The 21403-nt window shown below is 35.8% G+C and overlaps 1 protein-coding gene across 2 annotated transcripts; it reads right to left on the reverse strand.

Moving 5' to 3' along the window:
- Nucleotides 1-975: 975 nt before the first annotated feature.
- Nucleotides 976-21001, reverse strand: por (Protein-serine O-palmitoleoyltransferase por). 2 transcript variants are annotated; one of them, XM_071671116.1, is made up of 9 exons: nt 20796-21001; nt 18495-18578; nt 17706-17883; nt 14987-15188; nt 9862-10087; nt 7003-7106; nt 4846-5042; nt 4502-4729; nt 976-1986 (listed from the first exon to the last, which is right to left on the reverse strand). In XM_071671116.1, exons 1-9 carry the CDS (start codon nt 20976-20978, stop codon nt 1778-1780), a joined length of 1611 nt encoding a protein of 536 aa, XP_071527217.1. In that variant the 5' UTR covers nt 20979-21001; the 3' UTR covers nt 976-1777. The 2 variants fall into 2 exon arrangements, with proteins under 2 accessions (XP_071527217.1, XP_071527219.1); XM_071671118.1 differs by lacking the exon at nt 20796-21001 and adding an exon at nt 20104-20254.
- Nucleotides 21002-21403: the final 402 nt, after the last annotated feature.

The following is a 21403-nucleotide window of genomic DNA, read 5'->3' on the forward strand; positions in this document are numbered from 1 at the left end:
TCTGTTCTTAACGCTACCTTGCTAATACAGGAAATGGCGATTATGTATGAAAAAAAAAAATATATATATATACATATATATGTGGTATACCGGGGTTGACGTGCTGTCAGTGGATTGAATCAAGGCATGTGAAGCGTCTGGGGTAAACCATGGAAAGCTGTGTAGGTATGTATATTTGCGTGTGTGGACGTATGTATATACATGTGTATGGGGGGGGTTGGGCTATTTCTTTCGTCTGTTTCCTTGCGCTACCTTGCAAACGCGGGAGACAGCGACAAAGTATAAAAAAAAAAAAAAAACATATATATATATATATATATATATATATATATATATATATATATATATATATATATATTTTCTTTTTCTTTCAAACTATTCGCCATTTCCCGCATTAGCGAGGTAGCGTTAAGAACAGAGGACTGAGCCTTTGAGGGACTACCCTCACCTGGCCCAATTGTCTGTTCCTTCTTTTGGAAAATTAAAAAAAAAACGAGAGGGGAGGATTTCCAGCCCCCCGCTCCCTCCCCTTTTAGTCGCCTTCTACGACACGCAGGGAATACGTGGGAAGTATTCTTGCTCCCCTATCCCCAGGGATAATATATATATATATATATATATATATATATATATATATATATATATTTATACATTTTTTTGTGTGTTGCACATAACAGCTGGAGGCTGGGTGTGAATGAGTATGGTCTTTTTTGTCTGTTTTCCTGGTGCAACCTCGCTGAAGCAGGATGCTGTTTCCTGTGGGGCAGGGTAGTGCCAGGAATGGGCGAAAGCAAGCATGAATATGTACATATGTATACATATGTATATGTCTGTGTAGGTGTATGTATATCTGTATATGAGTGGATGGACCATTCATAACCTGTTTTCTGGCACTACCTTGCTGACATGGGAAGACGATTAAGTATAATAATATTTAAATTAATATATATATCATTATACACACATTTGGTGGGATTTCTTTCTTTGGTGTTTTCAAGAAAAATCTGTAGCTGCTCAAAAGGTAACTAATGGCATTTTAATTGAGGGCTAATGTATGTAAGGTATAATGTTTATTCAAATGCTTTTTGGATATTAAATATCTGCTATCTGATGATCTTAACTCTTAAAGTTAATCCTGATGAACAATGAGTTTTTATGTAACAAATTTTTCCTTATATTCTTTTAATTCATTTTATGCACATTCATCCCTTTGTCTAAAGGTGTGATACCCTCATTTATTGTAATTCATACCTGTAATATTAAGCAAAATTCACTTTTAACCCTTTGTGCAGTTCAGTTACAAAACTAATAATATTGGGAAGGATGGTACAGTATTTTAACAACTGATAGACTAGAACATCTGAGGGTGAACATGTTCAATTCAGTGGTATTTAACAAGAAATGCCCTCCTTAGATTTACAGATGCTATTCAGGGGTGTAATAATAAGGTTTTGCACTTATTCATAAAGACTATAGTCTCTATCAAGTGAAATCTTAACAATCACATTCAAAATGTGATATACAATCACATTCAACAATTCCGTGAAAATATATTCTTTTACTGCTTCTTTGTTATTATAAAAATATAAATCATAACAAAAACGTTGTAATTCAAACATATAAATACATACATAGTGCACTGTCTCTTTAAAACTTAAATGAAGTAAAACTTAAAGTTTCACATTTTATGAAATCTCCATTTGCAAAAACGATATAAAATGTATAAATATATGTCATCTTTTCACTACAAAAATTCTACAACGCACATATAACACTATTATATCACAGAATACATAACATAACAAACAAAGATGACCCAATGGCTGGCATAACTCAAACCTGACCATTTACTCAGTGTATGACTCATGCTGTATCCAGATTCTTGCTGATGAGACGAAGAGTCAAACATGATGCCCAAATAGGCCAGGTGGAACACTGTCAACACACCAAACGCCACATTTGTTGATAAACTAAACAATGACCAGGCTGCAAAGGAGGGAATATTGGTAAAGTATGAAGGTAAAGTTTTCATTGTTATCAATGAGTTCAGAAATGAGAAAAATGATAGATTCAGGTCTTTCATTACAATCTCTGCTAATGATGCATTTTACTCATCTTTACCATATCAAGGCATGTGTATACTTACAGTATCACAAAGGTTTTCTACTGAGTCTGTCTACCTAAATTCATAACCCACTAAAATAGAAGGTGGATATCACATCTTGTTCCAGCTGCCCATTCTCTATTGTTTGCATGCTTTGATCTCTTAGACAACTAAGGGTCATCTATATTCAACAATCAGTAAACAAAAACCACAGGGTAATTAATACTAATAAACACTGAGATAATCTTATGTCTAATCAAAGCTTATGATTCTAAGAAGTTAAAAACTGCCAAGGAGAAAACCTACAGCCTAAAGTAAGCCCACAACTTTAAGTTAATTCACCTGCTAATTATGGAAAAGGTACTTAGAAAGAAAGGCCAAACAGAAAAAAATTCTATCCTTGAATTGAAAGAAAATTCCTCTCAAATCTCTTGAACAGAAGAAGACTAAAGAAACTTCAAGTATTATGTTACCTATTGCTTTAATCAGGGAGGTTAACAGGCAAAAGTCATTTGTGTATGAACTCTGTGAGTACTTCAATTTAGTGCATTTATCCTCCCTCATAAACCACATTGCAAAAAGAATGTTTGACCAAACTTACCTCCATGTCTCTTAAGTGATGGGCTAAAACTTTGCAGAGTACTTTCACTACTCCATGCCACTTGCTAATTCTGATTACTTAATGAGAATTGCATGAAGGTTCAAGCTGTTAATTCTCTTACTCTTTTTTAAGGATTTTTTATATTACGAAATGTAACAGTGATGTAAAGCTGCAATTAATGTGCAATGGTCATATTTGCTGCATACTCTGAAAAACATTTAGCCCATTTTCTGTCGAAGTCTATTTACCAGTTTTTCTGACACCATAAGGACAGGGGTCAAAGTGCTGTCAATGGACTTATACAGGGTATGTGAAACATCTGGGGTAAACAATGGAAAGGTCTGTGGGGCCTGGATGTGGATAAGGAGCTGTGGTTTTGATGCATTACACATGACAGCTAGAGACTAAGTGTGAACAAATGTGGCCTTTTTGGTCAGTTCTCCTGACACTACCTCACTGAACCAGGGGGTAGCAATGCTGTTTCCTGTGGGGCAGGGTAGAGCTAAGAATGGATGAAGGCAAGCAAGTATATTCATCTTACTTGCCTTCATCCATTCTTGGTGCTATCCTGTCCCACAGGAAACATGTGTATATATGTATATGTCTGTGTATACGCTGATATGTATATGTGCATGTATGGGCATTTATGTATATATATATGTGTAAATGAGTGGATGTGCCATTCTTTGTCTGTCTCCTGGTGCTACCTTGCTGATGTGGGAAATGGCAATCAAGTACAATTTAAAAAATAATATACATATATATACTTATTCATTTTTATTTTATTTGCTGTGTCGCTGTCTCCCGCATTAGCAAGGCAGCGCAAGGAAACAGACGAAAGGATGGTCCAACCCACCCACACACACATGTATATACATACACGTCCACACACAGGACATATACATACCTATACATCTCAATGTATACATATATATACACACACAGACATATACATATATACCCATGTACATAATTCATACTGTCTGCCTTTATTCATTCCCATCGCCACCCCGCCACACATGGAATAACAACACCCTACCCCCTCATGTGTGCGAGGTAGCGCTAGGAAAAAACCAACAAAGGCCCCATTCGTTCACACTCAGTCTCTAGCTGTTATGTAATAATGCACCGAAACCACAGCTCCCTTTCCACATCCAGGCCCCACAGAACTTTCCATGGTTTACCCCAGACGCTTCACATGCCCTGGTTCAATCCATTGACAGCATGTCGACCCCGGTATACCACATCGTTCCAATTCACTCTATTCCTTGCACGCCTTTCACCCTCCTGCATGTTCAGGCCCCGATCACTCAAAATCTTTCTCACTCCATCCTTTCACCTCCAATTTGGTCTCCCACTTCTCCTCGTTCCCTCCACCTCTGACACATGTATCCTCTTTTGTCAATCTTTCCTCACTCATTCTTTCCATGCGACCAAATCATTTCAAAACACCCTCTTCTGCTCTCTCCACCACACTCTTTTTATTACCACACATCTCTCTTACCCTTTCATTACTTACGTTATCAAACCATCTCACGCCACATATTGTCTTCAAACATTTCATTTCAAACACATCCACACTGTCATTACACTTATGTAGATTAAGCTTTGTGAGCCATTCATATGACCACTGAAGTAACTTCTCCAATTTCCCATATGCATGTATAAATGCAAATGTAACTATTCATGCTGTCATCTTTAAGTATCTCTACATGTTTGCAGTTAAACACACTTGAGTTAAACACACAAGAGTTTCAAGAGATGAAAATCTATTCTTTCACATATGACTTGCATACCTTTATGTTTATGAGCACAGTTATTTGCACATGGCCTCGCTAGTATGCAAGCATCGAATGCATTTGCTAACTTGACTCGCAGTGAGTGTTCTATGTAAGTGTAAAATCCCAATGACAGAAGAACAGCTGCCAGTTGGAAGTTGAGGCCATGGAAGAGAGCTGACATACTGTAAGTAAATAGCAAGGCCCAGAAGTTGCCAAGGTGACTTCGTGCTGTCTTGAACACATCTGAGGAGGAAAGTTTTTCTTGTAAGAAAATGCAAACAAATGTCATAATTACATTCAAAATGTTATAAAAAATATGAATGTTTTTTGGTATGTATCCAGCAGATGAATCAACTTACAAGTCTTCAGCCAATGATGCATTGGTATGTTCCAATTTATTACCACTTCAACAAGAGAGCGTGGAATCTCGATAAACTCTGGTCTGGCAACTCTTCCTACATTCAGGCCAGCAAGAAGAGCAGATGCTTCACTTAAATAAGACACAAAATAGTGGCTAGATCGAAAAGACAGAGCTTCTCTGTATGCTATTCCCCACCTGTGAAAAAAAAAGGTTAAATTAGTTTCCGAAGCTAAAATCATTAGTTAATTTTTGCAATGCACGTTCTAATGAGCAGACGAAAGGAGACATGATGAGGGGTTTAGTAATCCACTAATGGGCACTCTACTCTTTATTTGGGATTAGGGAAACCTATCCTCAAAAGAGGATTACCTATACAATCTGAACCTTAAAGCACATTCGATATCACATGTGGTATTCCTTTCACTCTTGAAAAACAAACTATAACAGGTAATACAAGAAAGATATCTATATAGTTATCCTGACTAATCTCAAAAGGTGGAATTCTCTTCACTGCTTGTGATCATTTCCAACTTTATAGCAAAATGGATAATGTTAAGTCTCCACATATGATATTCACTAAAAATCTCTGCAAAACAGAATCTAAGATTTTTCATTTACAGCAAAATATGATGAGCATTATCAACAAATATTGTAAATGAATTTCAATGCAGAACACCAAATGATGGAGATCACTCATGACAAATTGGATACCGAGTCTGTGAATGATATAAACATCAATACCAGGTGAATTAAAATCTTGGAGACTGTATATCATGCACTCTCTTATCTCTTTTAATACAATATAACTATTTCATTTGTGCACTAAGGTCTACAAAATTCTACAAACTCATGAACACAGATTACGCTATAAGATTAATTACTTTAGCACTATTGTCCTTAACTGGGGCAAGTGCAGTAGGGTGCCACTCTTCATGATTCTGTTCCAACTCAAGTTGAGTTCTGCATGCACTGTAGGTTGGTCATACATGGTGACCCAATCAAAGCACAAGCCATTGGTGCTGCCTAGAGGCATCAGTAACCTGGTACTGACCACACTAGATGGGTGTGTCACAGCATCTGTGGAATTCATCACTGCCCATACCACCCACTGCCATGCCCCAACCACACCCATTGCCCTTACTTATGACTTGCTAATCTGATAAGCAATGTGTTTATACTATACTGCAAATACCTAAGTCCTAATTAATAAAAAAGGAGAATAGTTCTGATAGCTCTTCTACACCTAATCATATAACGAAAATTACAAAATCTGAAAGATGACATATTTCATACAAGGTTGGAATGATTATCTTAATTCTTAAGAAAACAGCAAGCTGGTTATATATTTTTTGTGAAACTTTGCTTAAACCATCAAAAAATTATTTTGCTATTTTTCATGCACCAAAGAAGGCTCCAAAAGTCAAATGCACATAGAAAGGGTTAAGCTGTCAGAGATAAAATAGATGGGTACTGAATTCTTCAATGGAAGAAAAAGAGCAAGACATTGAGGATACATAATTTGGTCTGTGTGTAGTGTGATAATGAAGTGATTGGTGAGAGTGGACTAATTTTCTTGATTATGTTGTCAATCAGTTTTCAACAGTTTGTAAAATAAAGATGAAAGTAATAAAGGTAATTTGAAGGGTCTTATCATTAGTGATATGATGAAAGCTTCCAGATGTCTGGTATTTTGTTGTGTAGTCAAGAGTGCTTGAAGATATCTGTAACTGCTTTGACTGCAACTGAGCCACAGTACTTTGCAGGAGAGCTGATGGAGGATCTAACTGCCTCTTGGACTTAACATATCCTGCAAATGGTGTTTGTAATTTAGGAGAGATAGGTGGTGTCCAGAATGCAAATGAGAAAGAGAAATTTGTGCATGTCTGGCAAGTGTAGTTTCAGACAGGTATATGTCTGGTGTGATGATGTTTAAGAGTGAGTTGGGAGGGCAGTTGTGTTTATCAAATCAATTTGGTATGTCCATTAAGAACTAACCAGGCCTTATAAAATTCATTTATTTGCTTGAACACAGCAAAGTTGTTACATGCATGAGATGTACATGAGGCATGTGATAGACATAAATCAAATTTTTGAGAATATATTATTTCAAAAAAAAATTCTTATTTATATACTTAAAACTTTAATGCTGTGTTACCTATTAGATGAATCAGGAACTAATGAAGTAAAGCAGGTGGACAAAAGGAGAAATATCACACCAGCTGCCAAGCGAAGGAGGATGACGGGGATCAGCCAGAGATTCTGTCAACAATAAAATTCTACTCATGTATATTCAAGTCTTCACACACCACAATTCATCCTTTTCTTCATAACACACACACACACACACATCATTATGTGGATCATGATAATTCAAGACCAGCTTTTGTTCTTTAAAAGACAAAGATTACAGCTTCAAGAAGCCTATGGGATGATAATAATAGGAAGAGATGGAATTGGTGACCCCTGAAGTGATATACCTTTGTGGTAATAATTACCTGGGTCTCATTAGGATATACCTGAAAACTGAAAGTGAGTTGGGGTGGTCATCTTAGAGAACTGGCAATAATTTCAGTTGTAAGAGTTACCGGTAATCTTTTAATAATGATATTTTCTTCATCATTCTAATGTATTCATTATCAAATAAATAGAAATCACAAATATGATTATGGGACATCAGGAGATTATGACAGAAAATATCAGAGAAGTATAATTCAAAAACGAAAAATCAATTGTTCTTCCTTGCTACAAGGTAATTATTCTCTTCTTAACAAACTACTAACTAGAAACAATTCAGAATTTTTAAATCATTTGATCTGTGACTGTACCTGAGCTTAGTTGTAACCACTTTAATGGTACTGTGAGAGAACAGTATAGGAAAGAAGTTTTGTGAGTCTATATTATAGTCATATTCACACTGAAGTTTGATTTAAAGAACGTTATCATTAGGCCTAAACTAAGCTAAAGTAAAGAAACCAAGATATGGACACTGATCTTTAGAATAAAAATATCACTAGGTCAGCTAGAAAAAAAAATGTACAACAGGATCATAAGCATTTTGAAACTCAAGGTAAAAGAATTATAAATGAATTAAAGGATGAGAATGATAAACTTTAGGTGTGTGTGTGTGATTATAAGATGGCATTGATTAAGGCATTTAGTTGCCCACACCATGTCAGCAAACATAAATAAAAATGCATAAGAAGGCTTTGCTCAGTTGATACAACTCATACATGTACCTGTGACTAGAGCTAGAAAAAAACAAATACTTAACAAGGACTAGTTGTTTACTGTTTCTTGGACCTAGTACCAAAATCAATCAATGTAGTTCACTCTACGAGGCTGGTCCACAAACAATAACAAGACATCAAATTACCAGGATTCATTATATAAGAAATAGGAAACTATGAAAATCTGCTCTCCCTCTTATGCTTACACTTGAGAAGAATCCACCAAAATGAATTCTAAAAAGGATATGAGTAGGGGTTTTATAACGAGTTGGAATTTGGAAAAATAAAAGACTCGTGTCTATCTTGCAATGAGCTATAAATCTAGAACTAAGTGACTCAGTGGTTATCATATTTATTAATTTGGCCTGCCATCTAATGTGTGGTTTCATGTGACATCCATCTTACAATGAAATGAAAGCTCTTTAACTTCATTTGGTCTATTTTCAGCTTATAGGCAAGGCTCAGAAGAGACTCTTTCCTTCATAAATTTCTATCTTGAGGGGACTGCACCTTATCAAAGACTATGTATAGAACATGTACAAATACCATATGTTTAATAATCTAAAATCACATAAATACCCCATCTTTAATAATTCAAAATCATATAAATACCCTATGTTTAATCATTCTAAATCAAAGTAAAATATATAAAACAGGGTCAATTCAGCCACTATCTTTATAACATATCAAATGCAATTGGAATGAATGAAGAATTATTCCTAATAGTTTATCAAGCATAAGAAACAAAAATCATGGAGCCCTGATTAATTTTGTTTCTTTCTCTTTCCTTTTTTTCTTTCACATGAGATGGTCTTGATTAGTACATGTTATCTGCCAGTGCCATGTGATAAAAAAATGTAGAAAAGAATATCAAGAGGGTATAATGAAATCTTGTTAGTCAACTACTTATTGAAGAGCATGGTCTCACAGACCACATGATCTTTAGTGTTATTTCATAAGAAAAATAATTGGAAAAAAGATGCAGATTGTAGCTTTCGCTCATTTAATGAAAGTATGAGTGAACACAACAATACTCTGAGATTAGGTTATTAGGTGTCTCAGGACTCTTTTCATACTCTGAGATTAGGTTATTAGGTGTCTCAGGACTCTTTTCATACTCTATGTACTCAGATACATCTAATTTCCCAATATTCTCTCTCCAAACTAGCTCTTGTCACTTTTGTTTACACCGAAGTTAATCCTTTCTGTCTGGCACAGTCTCTTGAAAGCATTAGCCAGTACCTCCAACTCTTGTACTAAATCATCTAAGTAATATCATCCACACAGACCATACATCTTAGGCTTCACAGCCATTATGGACTTTACTTTTTTAAGAGATCTCTCAGAGCACTTCAACTTAGCTTTTAACAGTCTTCTTCATGTCACAATTAATCAGCAGTCTGGCTAATCAAAACTACACATTCATACAATCCTATATACAACTTTAAGCATTACACTCATTAAAACTCCAAACATCCTAAATAATCTGTACATATCATCAGAAATATGTGCAGTATATACATCTACTCACCTTAATATTTCATCCATTTATGAAATCTTGCAAAAGTTTTTAAATCTTCAGCATTAATATCACTTTCCTTTCTCATTCACTACACTTATTCCATTCAAAGCCTATATATCACAGTACATTCAAACACCTATATCACATTACAAAATTCTAAATAATCCAATCCATCTCATTTGGATGATTTTATATTTAAGGAGGTATCATGCATATCCTTAATCAAATATAACTGTAGGTACGTGTATTATATAACTTAACATACCAATGATACTGGCTGTAAAACTTTTAAGTAAGAGCTGAAGGATATCCATGGTCCAAAGATGACAGAGCCTGGGTTCATAATGTATCCTGCCATTTCCAGAGGGTTGGGAGGATTAGGCAGAGATGCAGTATCAACATCATATCCTAACGACACCAGTTTCATTAAGATGACCATCTGGGGACCCCTTATGCTATGCCAATCTATCGGATCGGCCCACCACAACTCACTGATGTGGACATAAATACTATTAATCAACATTAAACAAAGCATTGATATATATTATAAAAAAAAAAACTCAAGTGAAATATATTGTGTTAAGGTTTGTAAAACTTAATATATCATGTAAATTGCAGAAAGGGAAGTATGGAGTTAATTTGAGATATAAGGTAGGTAAGCGCCTTAGTGTCAATCTATTTCATTTCTACTATAAATTTTGTGGATCTGGAATGAGCAAATCTAAAAAATCTAAATGGAGAAGAACTGCAACAAGTAATAAACTTAAAGAAACTAATACCACACAACATTTTCAAGATAACAATTTATCCTTTACAGACTCTAATACAGTAAAATAACCACACTGTACTAAAGGAGTTCTGAAAATGATATATTCTTCTCTGTACTTAACAGAACAGCTGCAAAGACTTTTGTGAGGACTAAAATGGCTTCAATAAGTAGCGAACGAACACAACTTGGAAATTAAACAGCTTAATCAGAGTAGGTTCTGCCGTATCTACAATTCTCATATCCTAACTCAACCAGTGAGAATTTATGTGTTCAGATCTGCTGTCATATACTAATGTAAAGACAAATAACTAAACAGGAATGAAGGTCACACAACAAACAGGAGGTTGCTCCCATTATCCATCTTGGATAAGGTTCCACCTCACCCAGCTATTGCAGCTTAACAGCCATAATCAAAATATTCATATAAGACATAAAAACACATTCCTACATGGAGTGGGTGGGATGGCAATGTCATGTCTCTAAAGCTGCGCTATATCTAAGTGCAGAAATAATACTATATTCAAAACTAATATTCTTTATATGAGGGACTGCTACAGAGATAGTTACAGTCATTAGGCAGTAAGTGTGTAAACCTACTGGGATGCAGCCAAAAGCTGCCCTTTTAGCTAACCACATTATATAAATTTTGGTAAAAGAAGCTATAGGGTAGAGCATGGTGCTGAAGTTATAGCTTGTTTGCAGAGTGACTCAGCTTTCTGGCAAGTTATCTTTACTTACAGTAGTTAGTAGCATATATCAATGCTTGGACAACTTGAACTCTCACAGGTATAATGCAATTGCAAGTCTGGATTTTCATATTCCCTCCAATTAGGTACTCCACCTTTTAAATAACAACAGCATGCCATTAGATAAAGGCAGATAAGTCATGATGAATGTCTCCATAACTCAGTATGAATGAAAAATAAAAGTAAAGCTAGTTACACATTTTGTTACTGACAATCATTTTTTGGTATGGAATTCACATACATCTTAATATATTGCAGTGGATGCAAAACTGTAAGTCTGTTTCCAAGCAGACAGAAGTGGCAAAGGGACTTAGGAGATAAGATAGGATTTTGTACTTGGGCAAAGTGTCTCTGCTTGATCTGATATTTCTCTTATGGCAGCATGAAATCAATTATGCTATGTTTGACAGCAGAAACACTAGACTTAGGCATCTGGTTTTCAGCTCCTACTCAATTTCTAGGACTAAATGTAGGCTTTAGTGGCTATGTCAACTTTAATTACTAACTAGGCATTGGTTTCTGACATCAAATTAAGCTTGACTTGCTTTATCACTAATTTTAAAGCACTACCACACTTAGGTTTTTTCTGATATCACTGAATGTCTTGTTAACATCAGGGCTGGCTACAGGGATAAGGTTTCTGGTGACACTCACTACTGTCTCTTAACACTAGGGCTCATGAGGTATAAAGAAGTACTATAAAGTACTCATTAAGTATTGTTTACATTCAGCTGACCTGGGAAGTAAAAGGCAAGCAAAAGGAAATAAAACCTACAGGAGCTACAAACCTACCATTAACCATTCACTAAAGTTCACTGTGTACAGTTTCCTTCTTCAGTGAGTACAGTTAGCTGCATAAGAGCTGTTACATAGTGAGCAATGAAAAGGATTGATAACACAAGGGAGGGATGCATGCAATTTCAACCCTTACCTATCAACAGAATATAGCAGGGTAGTCACACATACCCACTCAAACTGCCATAGTTTATGTACATTTCCATGCACACTGCCCCACAGTATCACTCTACCTCACACACTCTTTTGCTCTATTTTCTACCTTGTCTTTGGTCTACACAGTGAAATTTAAAAAACTGCACTTTGTATATTCACATCTAAAAAACTGTTGCAAACCATCTCAGGTATGTAGCTTTTTCACTTCATGCAAAGTATGCAGAACAATATGTGAAAAAAGGAATGTGGATGCTTTAAGGTGGTGCCTATGTGCATGTCAGCTCACTGAAAGTCCATGGATCATCAGTATGGTGATGTTCTAGAGAACTTTGGTACCTCTAGTAAGCTTTTAGTGCATCAAAACAAAATGTAGTTCTAAATCCTTAAATTACACCACTTCAAAATAGCCAAAACAAATCACTGTGAAAAAAATGCAAAAACCTCTGACAGCCCCCCTCAGAGTAAATCTCCGCAACTGACACTGTAGAAAAATGGTGCCTCTAGTACCTTACAAGAAATAAGGAAAAGTTAACATACAAAAGAATGTTTTGACGTTCAGTGAGATAAACATAGCATGTACGGGTTTCCCCACTTAAAATGAATTTTGGGTTCACAATTCAGTGTTTAATACTAAAAAATATGATATAAATCAAGCAGTTCAGTTACATGATTTGTTAAGAACTAAGCAAGTGCCCCCTATCAAAAGTTGCATCATGCCACCTGGGAGATACTGTAGACAGCATTGGTTAGCGCAAAAGACTTTTTACTATGATTCTACGTTCTGAACAGTTAGTAGGATAACATTCTCTGAAGTTTAAAGGCTGGCAGGCATGCACTCCATTTGATAATCTAATGTACATCATCACATTCTAATTCACTTACAATATTTGTTTCTTTGAAGAAAGGATCTCAAAAATAAAACTGTGACTGGCTACCAGACTGCTGTTTACCGACAACACATAGCACAGTAGTGTTAGACATTATGTGGAAGAAGATGCTAGAAGCAAAAGTACTTAAAAGACAATTTAAAGTAACTTTACTGTTTGCACATGCCACAACTATGGTGGTAACTTCAGAAGCTAGAGACAAATACTGGGAGAGTGTGAGCAAGAAGAAAGTTGAGAGTAAAAGTAAACTATGTACAATAAGGTAATGAAGTGTAGCAAGATGAAACAAGATGGTTTAAGCTTGACATTTCCCATTTTAGCAAAGCAGAGCCAGGAACAGAAGACTGAGACCCTGAGGAAAAACTTTTGCTCATATCCTTACTCTGTTCCCTCTTGTGGAAAGTAATAGTTAAGTGGGAAAGGTTTCTAACCCTCTGGCTCCTGCCATCTTAGTTACCTTCTATGACGTGCAGGAGATACATGAGTAGCATTCTTTCCTCCTGATCCCGAGATACTACATGATTACTATAACTACTACTGCTACCATTATTACCTACTACTACTAACATCATTAGTTTGGGATAAACTGTGTTTAAGTATTTCTTCCAAGTCATTGGTACATGCATTAGAGATAAAAGTGTCCTCCAGTCACCTTCACTATTTCAGAAAATTTATACATACATTCTGCAAAATATGCACTTTCAGATACTCATATAGTTCGTATGAGGTCCACTCACACGGTAAAATTTGCACTTTCTCATAATTTTGCAATCTCTTATTGGGCTATGACCCATTATCATCTCCTAGACCCCCATCTTCTGGTGTGCAAATTATGTATTATATAGGGCTGACACAGACAGCATAAGTTCCAAAGACCCTCAACAACTTAATAATATGATGAATTCCTTTACTTCCCACTGCTTCATAAGCTTCCTTGACTTTATCAACAACAACTCCATTTTTTTCACTTATGCTTTTGGCAATCATTAATGATGCCTTTCACACTGGAAGGCAAAAATTTCTGAATCTATGGCTTGCAGGTATCCTCACTAGCACTAGTGAAGTCAGGCTCCATTTTAAAGTCTCTCACATTTGGTGTCTGACAGGACACAAAGACAGGACCTTGTGCTTCTTCATACTCATAAATGATACCCAAATGGTTGCACCTGCCTGATGGTAGCATGCTGATGACCCTACCATTTGTATCACTGTTGACAACAGATCTCCTTCATTACCTTAGACCAATCCAAGATCATATGTATGCATATTAGTCATGCCTCTTATCATGTTCCACCCCCTACTGTCTCTTTAGTTTCCAGCCCCCTTCAGGTCGTTTAGTCTCAGTGCCACTCTGGATGATAAGTTAAACTGCAGCCCCTTCTACACTGTTAGCCCCCTCTAGACTGATGAGTTTACCAAGCTTCTCAGTGCCAATCTGGATATCAAACTAAGATGGAAGGAACACCTATAGCTTACAACACATGAATGGATATTGATATTCAAGCTAGTCCACATCTGCAGGAACCATAACATGATTATTCTTGTACAGTAAGTATTACATGGTACACAGGGATCAAATATGCCTATCAAAAGTATAAAACTATAGAATATCAAACAGTGACAGCACTGCAAGCAATGAAAACAACTACGTCAATTCCAGAAGCAGATGACAGTATTTCAATTTTAGCATGGCTGAGAATGAAATCAAAAGTAGTAAACTGCTAATAATAAGTTATATACAATACTTACAACTCAAAATGTACTTATGAAATAACTAAACACATTTATCAATACCAAGTACTCACACTTGTATCTTAGCTTTATGTATTCTAAAGTAAAAACAGATATATAATCCACCTAATATATGTTAAAATGAATATAGGTTTATACATCTGGGAAAACCATTTCTATATACTGACAAACATAAGCACATTAAAGTTTTCAGAGGCTTTTATATTTCTTCCTCAAAATTCTTATCATGGAATTATATCAAGGATGGAGTTAGCACTACAAGGAAGTATAAGGGGAAAAACTCACCAAAAAATGAGGAAAGCCACACATGCCACACAGGTCCAGGGGCCTCGGCGAGACTGAATAGCAAAGTGAGACACAACGAGAGCCAGTGCCCCCACACCTATGAGACAGGCCATGTATCCAGTACGAAGACCAAACAAGTCCCAGGCCACCACACAACCACATGCAGTAGACGCCAGGTGCACAAGCCATGCAGGGGGACGCACTATGAAAGGGTAATGCCACCATACTGTCACTAGTTGTTTCAGCCATAACACCAGCTTCAAGCTGGATTAACTATTTCCTAAATCAATTTTTACAAAAATGACGTATGCTTATCAGAGTTACTTCTCTGTGATTGTTATGATGTCAGTTACTTGACTGGCACCATAAGCCTGCCAGGTATGTTCAAGCTTGTCATTATAAGGTTCATATCAGTAAGAAAATTAGCAGAAAGCTACAAAATAACCAAAAATTTTGACAATCAAGTAATATCATATCAATCTTTCAAAAGGAAGTTAAGATAAATATAGTGATGAGGAGGTATGCCCAACTGCCCAGGGAAATTAATCAAGCCTCTGGCTGTGTAGATAATAAAGCTTCTTAGGACAGATAATTGATATCGTTTTGTCTACAATCATGCCAATTTTCTTCCTGATGCTGCATGAGGAAGTAAGTCCTATGTGAGGGATGTCTTAATCCCAATCAAGTGCGAAACCTTCACCACACCTAAAATGGTTATTCATTTTCTTTACATAAAAGGCTCCGCTGTAAGAATGAAATTTCAACTATGCTATTCAGTTGTATTGCTAGAGTGTTTACCATGAACTGGATGGAGAATTCATGTAACATGAAAACTCTGAGAGAGTAATTTCCTGCTAATCAAATAGCAATATGATAAATACCATTAAAGGAATTCTTTTTTATGACGATATAAGCACTGTAGCAATCAACATATTTCTTGTGCTCTTTTACAGCAAAGTAGTGCCAATTAAGACTTTCTGCATTTAATGAAAGTTAATCCAGTTTTCTCTGGTAAGACCTTTTAGAGAATGAATATTACTAATATCCAGGCCATAGTCAGTCCTGCTAAAACTTTTATAATTCTGACTATATCTAGCCTGAAGTATCTAATACTATTCTTGTTGTACATAAACTCACTCCTTGAGAATATAAAAAGTTGATAAAAATATGACCCAATGATTTTGAGCAGTTTAAATTCAAATGAAACCTTTCTGAACAGAAGGATATCTAGATATCAAAGCATGTCTTACTGACAGTTCAAAAGATAAGGATTTCTTTACATTATGCATAATCATTATGGAATTTTCAGCACTCTTTTTTATTACATAGAAAGTGGCTTGTATTCTTTTGACACAGCTGCAAGAGAAAAAATTTACTTTTGATATTATTAAGATAAAAGAATTTCACAAATAACCATCAAATGATTTAAGATCCTATATAACCCTCCCACACATCTTATATCAATGAACACTACACATACTAATCTTATCAACCAAATGTGGGTTAATCACATTCTTTTGTATCCTGTTTTCCCTATAACTAAACTTATTCTCTCTTATACCCTGTTTTCTCTGTAATCCACAATCTCATCTATGGACACCCTATTGCTGAAGGAATGTACTGAACTTGCAATACTTATATCCACATTGCATGGATCCTTTCAACATTATCATTTCATTTTTGAACCCCATACATACCTCTCACTCCCTCTTTCTTTGTGTTATCTAACTGTCCATAAAGGTAAGAAAGTGAAACAAAAGTATCTTATAGATAAATCATAAGTCTGGTTATCTAGGCATTAAGTATACACAGAATTAGGCTAGTGTTACTAGGGCAGTACATTCCCTATATCCCTCTTTTGTTTCTTTCTTTCTCTTAACTGCTGACAGTATGCAAAGATGTAAAATACAATAGAACATAACTTAATAACTAAAAAAAATGCATTAAAGTAGCAGGACAAATAAAACTGGGTATCTTAATCACGAACTGACTCTGCCCCAGCACCTTTTACCAGGTTGAGGTATTTTCCAAGGAGTTAAAATTCTGTTTGGGAGGAAAAATCATTTACTTGAGGAAACAAACACGTTTTGCAGACGATTCATAAAATATACAAATCCTCTGCCATATCCATCTCTACTTCCTTTTTCAGATACTCACTCTTATTAAGTCTCTGTATTACTACCAATGCATTAAACCTTATAATTTTCTAACTTTCTTCCACTGTTCTCCTCCATTCTATCTTTTGCTTGCTTTATACCTTTAACTTCATTTTTTCCTAACCTTCTACAGTATATCCAGCATTCATCTTCCTAGTATTAACTTTCTTACTTTTTTCTTTCTCAATCTTTTACTAGCTTTTCTAGTTATGCTTGTGGAAACTAAAGTATCTTGTATCATTTTCTTCCAGGAGCTGAGGCCTTATTCTTTCAATCAAATTAGACCTGATTTATCTTTTGCCCAAGTATTCTTAAGATCATGAAGCTGGCCTTGATTAAACTCCTATTCAATCATGGTTTCAGGCCACCAAATTCACAGAGAACAGTACATTTACAGGGGCTGCAAATAGCTATGTGCATTATAATGGAAGACGTATTTTAAAGTACAGTTTTTAAGTAATAAGTTTAGAGATGACAATTTTCACACGGCTCTTCTTGTACTATTCAGTTTCAAAAATAAAAAAGGATTCATCATATATGTCTACAGATGGACAGGTATTTACCAATTCTAGTTGTAAGAGTGAAAATAAGGGACCATAACAACAAGTTGTACAGGTGACGGGTGGAGTCAGACACAGTAGGCACAACACAGTATTCATACAACTCTGATACAGTAAATTGGGATGCCTCTTCTTCTTCCTCTTCTTCCCATGATTCTCCAACAGGAAGTTCATACACATCCTGCAAATATCACAGGAAAAAAGTGCAAATAGTACTGAAAAGCTTGTAATAACAACTATACAAGAAAATAATTTACTTGAGGAAACAGTCAAGTTTTACAGATGATTTATAAAATATCTAACTGTATGGATTGCAAGAGCCATCAAATTGTGCGGTGAAACAACTTTTAACATTCCTTTCCTTAGTCCTTTCCAAAAGAAGGAACAGAATAAAAAGCCAGGTGAGGATTTCATCCTCTCTGACTCAGTGATCTCATTTACAGAGGAAAATAAGGACACAGCATGTCAACCCAAGTATACCACATTGTTCCAATTCACTCTATTCATTGCACGCCTCTTACCCTTCTGTATGTTTAAGCCTTGATCGCTCAAAATCTTTTTCACTCCATCCTTCCATCTCCAATTTGGTCTCCCACTTCTCCTTGTTCCCTCCACCTCTGACACATATATCCTCTTTGTCAATCTTTCCTCACTCATTCTCTAAAACGTCCAAACCATTTCAACACACCCTCTTCTGCTCTCTCAACCACACTCTTTTTATTTACAAAATAACATTTTTTATCAGATATACTGGTACTTTCCTAAAGAATCAGAACTAACAGAAACACTAACCTCATCATAATATTCTAAATAGTCCACATCATCTGATTCCTGGTCATACTCATAGTCATAATCAACATAGCTGAAATCTGCCATCTGGAAAGAAGAATAATGAGTACCACAAAATACAAGTGTTACATAACAGTAAACACCTATTTATCAAACAATTACTAAATTTGTACCATAGGCATATTAGATGGAAGTAGTCAGTAGGTACATCAGGTAGTAGCCTCTGGGAACACTGCCAGAACCCTGTTAAGGATGAGGAACTACATGCTAAGTAGCAACACTGGAGTTCACCAGTAGTGGACTCTTTTGCTGAGGCCAACCCATCGAGCGATTTCCCGAAGGGAATGGACATCAGAGGTATTAATAGATCCACATCAAATGTCTTGATATTTCTGCTATAAAAAGCAGGGAGTTGTGCGCTATATCATGTATTATGTACTAAAGTAATTAAACTCTGGGTGTTGCATAATGCACTCTTTCACATCACTACAAAAACATACCAAAATCTTACATCATCCACACCTTAATAACCACAGAAGGTGCTTTGGCAAAGTAACCTTGTAGTAAAATATTTATAAAAACACAGAAGTGTACATCAAGAATTAAAAGGGCAAAAGTCTGGTTTTGGGTGCTTTCCAGTAACAATGCTTTATGATAATCATCAACTAAATTTAAGAGTTGTGACATCATTGTTAAAATATTTCAAGGTCTTTTATGCATGAATAACTTGACCTCCCTATGATATACAAGCAAGGACGTCAGTGTACAGGATATGAACAGATCATTGGCTAATACTATGTTACTGACAATGTGCAATGATGTAAATGATAAAACCACAGAAATCTGTTTACAGTTACTGTGTAACATAAGGATATGATATTCACAGACATAGTAAAAAAAATCCATATCAAAAAATTTGTTTCACTTAGTACATTCTGAAAAGCAATATCAATTTTGAAAATATATAATTTTTTACCTTAGGTACGATATTGAAAAGAGCAAACCCAACAGAAGAACCTAACCCAAGAAAAAAATATATGAGCATTTCAATCGACTCCGATTTGCGAAAAATTCTTTTTAAACGATTCATGTCAATAAAAAAGAGGTATACCTCTTCAATAAACATTTATGGTCAAAGGGATATAAAAGAAATATATTATTATTTGAGTGAAATATCCGAGATCCCAGGACATGGCAACGAGATCTAACATACATGAGAAAAGTACACAGGTAGAGGATGACCTGTCTTCTTGACCTAACATATATGTTGTACACACACGAACTCTACATGTGTTACACACAAACTCTACATATGTTTCACCCATTATTTACATTAATCAATTCCCGTGCTGTAATTTGATGGAAAAATCAGGATAATAAAGACCACTGTATCTATATACAGGCATTATAACTCATTGTACACCTGCGATATATCTGCTACTTATACTGACAAAGATAATTGAACACAAGAGACATCTACGGGAGTATAAGGAAAACTGCAAGAAAATTTGAATTAAAACCATGCCCCAAGTTATATAAAAAAAAATAAGACCGATGGACGATTCGCTCATTTTGTAATAGTCATCTCAACTACTACTGCCTTCCCATTTACCGCTGAAGGATGAACGTGAGACAAAGGACAGAAGTGTTGTTCGGCTGTTGACCTCTGTCTCTCTAATAATGTTCACAAGAGGTGGCACTCCCGACACCAAGTTTGTTTACATTCTACGATAATACTATTTCCTTAGCGCCAGCTGGAGAACACACACACACACACACACACACACACACACACCATTAAGATCTTTTAACAAATAGCTTTAATTTGAAAGAATATTCTACGATGTATAAGTCATTCCAGTGACCTCGGCCACTTACGGCTACGGAGGTCATTAAACAAGAGGTAACGATACAATGGCGCGGTCTGTCCATTGCTAGGTTATTTAGAGGTATTATAATAATAAGTAACTGAACGTGTTGAAGAACATCGATTGACTAGATTACAACTTTCCAACTGACAGAGGTCTTGGTTGGGCCGAGGAAATGAGGAATTAAAAAGAGCCAAATGAAAATAAATGGTGATTGATTGAAAGAGAAGCGTTACCTTGCATGAAATCAATGACAAAATGAAGGAGGAAATGTGCGAAATATATGGCCAGAGGCTCATTCAAGTAGGTGTTGGGCTCCATGTAAAAGCATGTGCTTCAGTGAGGGGAGCCCAGGTCCGACATTAAACCAATTCGAAAGCATATATGAAAGCACTACAAAAAATTGCACCGATTCAGTCCAATTTCTAGTTCTCACCTTTAAAGTTTCTTTTAAGTATGTGTGTGTATATATTTCTAATGTAGGGGCGTTGATGGTAGGAACCCCGTACTGACTCTCGCCTCGCACATTCCAATGGCATTTCCCCGGGTGAAAGTATTTATTTATGAGCAAATACCCCCATGCTCCCCTCCCTCCCAACGCCCAAGACTTCAAGGCCATCAATATATAGTCTTAATACCCTGTTACATAAACATGAAATTGAATTTTCATTTTTCATTTGAATTTTCAGGTTTCCATTTTTCATCATACCATAAGCAAGGTCAGTGGACGCCTCTATTTCTTCTCACAGGAATCATATTTAATGACCGCAGCATTAACAGACAGCAAATGAGAATAGTGTAAGTCAGTAGCGTCTCTCTACAGCAGTATAGCGTATAATACTCAAATCACAGGAAAATTATTTTTTTTTTATCTAAGAAGCAACGTGACAGAATTGTGGTACACTGCTGAAAGTACCATCTCTCGTGCATGTCACTCTGTCCACCTTACCATTTCATATACAATTTTTTTTAGAACAAACATGTGTTTTTCATCGATTGTTTTATACTAAAACACTGCTATAATACAGTCAGAATTTATGATCG

Source organism: Panulirus ornatus, chromosome 16 (genome assembly GCF_036320965.1).
Source record: "Panulirus ornatus isolate Po-2019 chromosome 16, ASM3632096v1, whole genome shotgun sequence".
NCBI lineage: Eukaryota > Metazoa > Arthropoda > Malacostraca > Decapoda > Palinuridae > Panulirus > Panulirus ornatus.